Below are 7529 nucleotides of genomic sequence, written 5' to 3'. Positions count from 1 at the left end.
ATGCCTCTGTCTCGTCTCCCTGCCCCCCATGCGCCCTCCAACGGGTGGTCCAGTGGCCCCGACATTGTCACAGGCGAAGCGCCGGCCACCAGCCCACCCATCCCGCTGCGTCGTGGGTGCTGCCCTCACCCCTCCCCGCCGGGTCCCTCCCACGTTTCCCTCCTGCTCCTGCTCATCCGAGTCCGGTTCACCCCTCGACCCCGGGGCCGAAGCCGTGCGGGAGCTCGGGGACCGGCCTGGGTCGGCTTCGTGTGTCGATTCAGGACACTTGGAAATTCCTGCAATTGCAAAACTGCTTTCTGCAGTAAAACGATCTCGTGACGCCTTTCAGCTGTTCCTGCGGGCGAGCTGGCCGCAGCCCCGAGCAGGAGAGAGGTCACAGAGGACAGCGCGTGAGCCGCCAGCCTCCCGGGCCGTGACCGCGCGAGCCGGAGCCGCTTCTGCTGCCCGCGGCGTCTGCAACGAGGAAGCGGGTGCTCTCGCCGGCAGAGTCCTAAAGACATGCAGTCGGAGCCGGCTCCCCCACCTGTCCGTGGCTGCAGTCGGGCTGCAAAAGACTCGCAGAACCCGGCAGAGGGGGAGAGGGGGACCGGCCAGCCCCGAACAAATGCGAAACCCAGCAATGAACAGCGCCAGCGCCTGAGCCCGAGGCCGCAGTGGCCCGTGCGGCAGGGGTGCGGAGAGCCGGCCCCACGGCCGCCAGAGGACCGGGCTCGCCTCTGCCAGGGGAAGCGTGTCCCGCTCTGCCACACGCGCGGCCCTGTCGGCTTCTCCGAGGCTTCGACCGACCAGCCTGGGTGCGTCTGCGTCTCCACAAGTGGCCGTCCTGGTGTCTGCCGGACGTTTGGGGCAAATACGTCCTGGGCCGCCAGGACATCGCCCCGCAGAGACGGACAGCAGGCACATTTCGCCCTCTGCTGCAGGCAGAGCTGTGGTTGGCTGTGGTCCAGACACACCACCCGGCAGGGCGGGGGCCCGGTCAGAGGTGCCGCCGGGCCGCGGGGAGCCCACGCGCAGATCCGCACCGCGCTGCCCCGGTGGGGGCGGGGCCTGGACTCGCCGCCCCGCTGCCTGCAGCTGTGTGCGCGTTAGATTTTCGTCTTTTTAATCAGTGACTTTAATCAGGGCATCGTGGCTGGATGCCGACGGGACAGTAAGGATGGTGAAAGATGCCACCAGTGTGTTCGTCGGCTGGGGCGCTGTGACCGGGGCTCTCAAGGCCTGGAGGCCGGAAGTCCAAGATCGAGCTGGGGGCAGGCAGGTCGCCCCTGGGGCCTCTCCCCGGGGCGTACGGTCGGCGCCCTCTCCCGTGTCCCCACGTGGCCGCCCCCCACCCCTCGTGCCTGTCCTCTTCCTCCAGGGACCCCAGCAGACTGGACCTCACGTAACTCGATCCCCCTTTAAATCCCATTTCTGACCTGCTAGGGTTAGGACTTCCACAAAGTTGGGGGGACGCCATTTAACCCGTGACGCCTGGGGTAACGAGAACTAGACCCACGCTCCACTCACAGCGAAGGGGTCGCCGCCTGTGAGGGCGGAGGGGTCGTCAGCCTCACCTGGACACAGGTGTGCGTGCTGCCCTGCCGAGGTCGGAGACCGCGGTCCGGTCCCGGTAACGTGCGAGTGAGACTCTGACACCGGACGGACGGCTACGAATTGGAATTTACCGTTGGAGACGAAACACGTACGCAGAAGACAGCGTGAAGCACAGAGCTCCATTCCTGGCCGTCGCGAAGGCGTAAAACAGAGAATGACTAAGTCAGATGCAACGCAGTCCGCGGGGGGCGGGGGGGCGGTGAGCGAGACAGCAGGAAACGTCTCCTTGCTTTAATGATTAATCAGAACCTCAAAGGACTTGATTTTCCTAGATCTTTTATGGGCATTTCATGCAAAACAGCTATTTACCGCCAGTGATGAGTCGACACATGCCAGGGGGGAGAACACTGCATCTTCTTACTTAGCACAGCATTGTGTGTCTGACTCATTCCTCGGGGAGCAAACAAGATTTGCTTTGGGAAAAGGAGAGGAAGTTTATAGGCCCCAGCGATGGAGAAACGCCGCTCGCCTTCGCCCCATCCGCCCGGCATGGGGCGTCCTCCGCCCACGTGCCAGCTGCGGCTGTGGACACTAACTTTGACCTGTGGCTTGTTTTTTTTTTGAACACTGAGATTTTCATGAAGACATAGATTACATTTTGGAAATGCTCTTGACCAATTTTTCTATCGATATCATTCCAAGAATTATTAGGGTTTTTTTTTTCTCTCTCATTTGGGATCAAAATATATACACTGAAGAGAAGCAGGTAATTTGAACAGGTTCTGAAACACATCATTACAAACGTGAAGATGCGCAGTGAGAGCCCGCGTCGCTTGGTGGATGGGACCGGACACTGTTGACCTTTCTTCTTCATTATCGATCACGGCCACCGCTCGCGCGTTCCCCCAGGCGCCGGGCCATGCTGAGGACGGATGTTGTTTCGGTTTTAAGTGAGGACCCGACAGGCTGCCTTCCCTGCAGAGGTTCACCAGCCGACAGTGGTCAAGGCGAGGTTAGAACCCAGGGTGCTGAGCTAAAGTTGGCACATCGAGCGCGAAGCCCACCGCCCGGGTTAGGCGTCTCAGCGCAAGGGGCTTAGGTGCTTCTGGAGGGAAGACGAAGCCTTCGAAACGAGCTCAGCTCTGCAGAGAGGCCTTGGCCTCCAGGGAGGGGGTGACGCTGAGCTCAAGACTGTCGAATACCTTCTCTCGCGGGTCAGCCAGGAGACAGACACTCAGACCCGCATCTGTGAAGCACAGAGCCAGCACGAGGACACGAACCGAAGAGCTGTTTAACTAGAAAGTGTGTAAAGCGCCCGGAGCAGGAGGCAGCTAATGCGCCACCTTCAACCCAGGAGGAGTGTCAGAGAGAGCAGGGCCACTAACCAGCCACCGACGGACGGTGCCCCACGGCGATGGTGGCGGCGAACGAAGGATTTCGGTTAATCCATGAGCCGGTTCTCTGCACCAGCTGTTCAAACAATAAAGAGGGAGAGGGAGAGAGAGAGAGAGAGGGAGAAGGAGAGGGGGAGAGAGAGAGAGAGAGAGAGAGAGAGAGAGAGGGAGGAGGAGAGAGGGAGAGAGTTTGCAGGTTTCTGAAACAAAAGTCGATTCTGAAGCCAGATTCAACTTCTCACTTTCAGATGGAGGTCGCGTCACAGCAGCGGACATGGCCATGAGGATCGGAAGGAGCAGTTGTTCAGGCCGCGTTGACTCAGGCCGAGGGCCAAGCAGGTTCTGATGAGCAGACAATGGTGAGGGGTGTTTATGACAAAGGGGGGGCAGTTCCCCCCGCAGAAGGGAGGCAGCGGGGCACAGCACAGCGACGCTGGTTCTAAACGTCTTCATTTTCGGCCCCGCGGCCGTCGGTCGGTGGGCGTCATCTCTGCTTCCTCGTCACCTTTGCACACGGCCCTCTGGGGCCAGGGGTGCGGAGGCCCTGCCCACAGGTCCCTTCGTCCCATCTGAGCGGTCCCAGGCGTGAGGTGCCGGACACGGGCACCCTCTGGCCGCAGCCCTGGAGCTCCGGCCACGCGGTTCGCGGCGTCCCGTTCAGGTCCCCTCTGGGTCAGGTCATCGGTCACTGAGGTTCTGACCAGCCCAGCATTGACACGTCACTGTGAGATTTTCTTGGACTTCTGTTTACTGAAGATTTGAGTTTTGAAGAGTTCAGTGTAATTATTCAGGTTTAGCTGTGGTTCAAGAATTAATGGTTACAGTTTCTTTCAAAATGTCATTTCATTTATCATTGAAAACAAGGTTAGAGCTGGTCAACCTCTGACCTCACAGACAGAACGGAAATAATACGCAGCCGGAAGGAACGCGTATCACGCACGTGTTGCTGGGGAAGGCGCGGTGACGGACGTGGCGCCGGCTCTGGAGTGAGGAGCATCCGGCGTCCAAACGCTGCCGCGGACTCACGGGCTCCGCCCCGAGTGACGGGCCTGCCCCTCCCCGCACAGGGGCTGTGCCGGACGCGGGGGGCGGCCCCGCAAATCCCACCGTTTCAGACAAACACTAAGGGCGACAACAAAACGAGAAGCCGACGACAGCGGCTTCCCCTTCCTCGCAGAGGCGCCAGGGCACGCCATTCGGGGAGAGGGCACGCGACGCAAGCGCCTGTCACTGCACTTGCTGTTTTAACCCGGCGGTCGGCCCGGGAGGGACTGTCACGCCGCCTGATTGGACACATGGCGGCGCCGCGTCGCATCTGGAAGAGGTCGAGTGAGAACTATTTTATTTTCTCGGAAGGAAATCACTCTGCCTAAGTTACTGCGCGGGCTGACATTTCTGAGGCTGGTGACAGTCCAGGAGGGACCATTTCCATTCCAAGAGTAAAGATTATTCACGTGGGAGTTAATCATTAGAAGGCAGGTTGTTGTCGTCATTTAAATGTCATTCGCGAGGATAGCAGACAAATAAAGCTGTTGCTTAAAAATTAGCCGAAGTCTGCCTCTCAGATTCTGTCCTCGGCGAGCCGCTCGGCGTAGCCCAGCCCGGGGGCCACGCGAGGACCGTTCCCGGTCTCGGGACCGGCTGCGCGTCAGCCGGACTGTGCGCTCCCCGCGCACGTGCCACGGCCCAGGTGGCCGGTCTGGACCAGGCGACCACGGGGCGGGCTCAGGCCAGGCCTGTCCAGGTTCGGCTGGAGAGAACAGGACGGGACGCGGGGGGCTTGAGCCCGCACTGCCTTTCGCACTCTGAGAAGTGGGGGTTCGATTCTCCAGGGGCTTCTCAGAACTTTTCATGGAAGCACGTCCAGGAAGCGGGGTGTGACCGGCGCCGCTGAGCATGGGGAGGTGCGTTCTGGGCAGAAGCGCCCGCACCCCTTGCTTCCCTGAGTGTAAAGCTCGTTATGACACAGCTGCCAGCTGAGGCTGCTGGGCCTCCCTCCGGGTCGTTCAGTGACCGGGAGGCAGCTGACTGGAGGGAACGGGGAGCAGGCTGAGCTCCCGGGTGGGGCTGCGCTTAATGGGGGCGAAGGCCGGTGAGAGACTCAGACACAGGGTGCCCGGAAGACGAGGGAGGGGCCGTCGGGAGATGGAGAGGGCGCAGGACGAGGAGGGTGGCTGGGCTGGGCGCGGGGTGCCCTTGGAGCGGGCGGGCTGCCGTTCCTGAGGAATGATTCGGAGGGTTTCAATGGCCCGTGGGGGACATGGAGACAGGTCGGCCCCTCCCCGGGCGTCTGCAGGTGCGGAGGGGACAGGGAGGAGCGGGAGGGAGGAGCTCGTGGGAGAGGGAAGTGCTGACAAAGGCCGCGTGCGGGGTGAGTTCGAGAGCCAGCTGCGTTTTCCTGGTCGCAGTGCACGGCTGGGAACGGGGAGCAGCGGTCACCTGCGACAGTTTCATTAAACGCTGCGCGCTTGGGAAAAGCTCTGGCAAGACACAGCGGGGTGGGCAGCCATTCGCAGGCTGGTCTCCACCCTTCCCTGTGGCCCTGCTGGACCATGCAGCTCTCCTTCAGGCTCGAGAAAGCTAGGGACAGGGGTAAGTCACCGGCCACAGGCCGAGAGTTTCCAGGGCAAGTGGTCTGACCTTGAGCCGTGAGTGGTCTGACCTCGAGCCACGAGTGGTCTGACCTTAAGGCGCCAGTGATCCGACCTTGCGGCGTCAGTAGTCTGAGCTTGAGGCCGGTGCTTGTAACATCCTTGGAAAACTGGAGAAGGTGTCGCTCACTGACCTGCATGTCCCTCCCCCAGGCAGGTCATGGGCCCGCAGAGGCCGAGACAGCACGCGCCTCCTGCAGGAGCACCCCCGAGGGCCTGCGGGGGGACAGAGCCTGCGCCCTGCGTCCTGGTGGCACGGGCGAGCTGGGCAGCAGGCCGGGCAGGACAGCAGGCCAGGCCTCCTGGTGGAGCCCTGGGCGACAGGAAGGAGCGTAAGGCAGACGGCGAGAAGCGCGTGGCCGGCGAGTCGGCCTGGTCCGCACTCTGGTCCGCGCCAGCGTTTGCTGTCACTCTGCTTTCGGTCTGCGTTTCAGCGGAGCCAACTGAGTGACCAGCAGACCTCACGGCCGGGGTTTTCTCCCCTGCCGGGCAGATGGGCCTTGCGGGGCCATTCCCGGGGGCAGCAGGCTCCGGGCTGCAGGTGCGGCCACTGTCAGGCGGGCGCGGCCCCCTCGGGGCCTTCCGTGCTCCCCGCTCCACACCCCGCCCGCCCGGAGGGCCGCCGCCTGTCTGGGCCCTGGAGCGTTCGGTCGATTCCGGCCGCGGTGTCACCCTCCCTGACACTGAAGCCCCTCGGTTGTGGGCAGGGCTTGGTGGGTGGGGGTCCAGCCCTCACCTGGCATGGGACAGTGATTCGGATAAACGGGCCCGGTGAGGGCGAGGACGCATACCCGGTGACCCACGAGATGCCGTGAGCTTCGAAGGACTGTTTCTCATGCAGATGGAAAAGCAAAGACGTTTCGCAATCTACATGCTCAGATGCAAAGAAAAATAAACAGATTTACTGGCAGTTAGTGGCGTAATTGGCTTGTGGAGGTCACAGCGTGTACAAAGTCTAATCGTTTTGTTCCTTTGAATTTTGGGTTAAAAATGCAATTTGTTTCTTTTAGGGACTTCTAGGGGTTTTCCAAGGCCAAAGCCGTTTAAGAGCCAACAATCATATGGCAGGCACCCCGCTCTCTCTTTATGACCCGTAAAAGTCATTTAATAAAACTGAGGGGCAGACTTGGGAATATAAGAACATCAGCTGCTTAAATGAATATGTGTTTTCTAAACTCAACTCCGATGAACTTCAGGGCAGGAACCCCTGTGCCCTGCGGTTATCGCCACAAGATTAGGCCGACCAAGAGGTTGCTTGTAACATCTGTGGAAAACGCCTCAGTCACAAATGGGAATCACCAAGACCTTATCCCATAAATCAGGGGTCCCCAGCCCCGGGCCGTGGACCGGTACTGGCCCGTGGCCTGTCAGGAACCGGGCCGCACAGCAGGAGGTGAGCGGCGGGCCGGTGAGCGAAACGAACCGGGCCGCACAGCAGGAGGTGAGCAGCAGGCCGGCGAGCGAAGCTCCCCAGCGCCAGCGTCACCGGCTCAGCTCCACCTCAGACCATCAGGCGTTAGGTGCTCGCAGGAGCCCCGGTCCCTGGGGCCACAAGGTTGGGGACGGCTGCCACGAATAACGCCAGGAAACACATCAACACGACTGGGTTTCAGCGCCCTGCGCCCCGCGCCCGGCTTCTCGCTGGCCAGCCCCTTCTCTGGTGTCACATCTGCCTTTTGGGGGTCACCCGGCTTTCCCTGGGGGCGTCTCGAGCAGGGACCTCTCACTCCTGTCTCGAACTGTCCCCAGTCAACGGCAGGAGAAGCCGCCCGCTCCTGCACGTGTCCCTGCAGTGGCCGCAGCCGTCACGGGCTCGGCTCCCCAGAGACCGTCTTCGCTGGAGCCTCCCCCGCCCTCGTCAGACCCCACGGCTGTCCCCGCCGCACTCCGCCCGGACCCGGCCGTTCCCCGCTCCCGGCTGCGACAGCTCCGCGGGCCGCACCCCGCG

At 61.7% G+C, this 7529-nt stretch overlaps 1 protein-coding gene across 1 annotated transcript in view; it reads right to left on the bottom strand.

Annotated features, from left to right (window-relative positions):
* Positions 1-6: 6 nt before the first annotated feature.
* Positions 7-7529, bottom strand: part of LOC107195636 — a 14126-nt gene continuing 6603 nt past the window's right edge. The window contains exons 3-4 of the mRNA XM_025046513.1: positions 1668-1754; positions 7-939 (exon numbers count right to left, since the gene is read on the bottom strand). Of these exons, the coding sequence (XP_024902281.1) occupies positions 126-939; positions 1668-1754 (901 nt within the window). The 3' untranslated portion in view covers positions 7-125. The remainder of the gene's footprint in view (positions 940-1667; positions 1755-7529) is intronic.

The sequence above is a fragment of the Pteropus alecto genome, unplaced genomic scaffold (genome assembly GCF_000325575.1).
Source record: "Pteropus alecto unplaced genomic scaffold, ASM32557v1 scaffold214, whole genome shotgun sequence".
Classification (NCBI taxonomy): Eukaryota; Metazoa; Chordata; class Mammalia; order Chiroptera; family Pteropodidae; genus Pteropus; species Pteropus alecto.
This window is presented reverse-complemented; position numbering and strand designations above follow the sequence as displayed.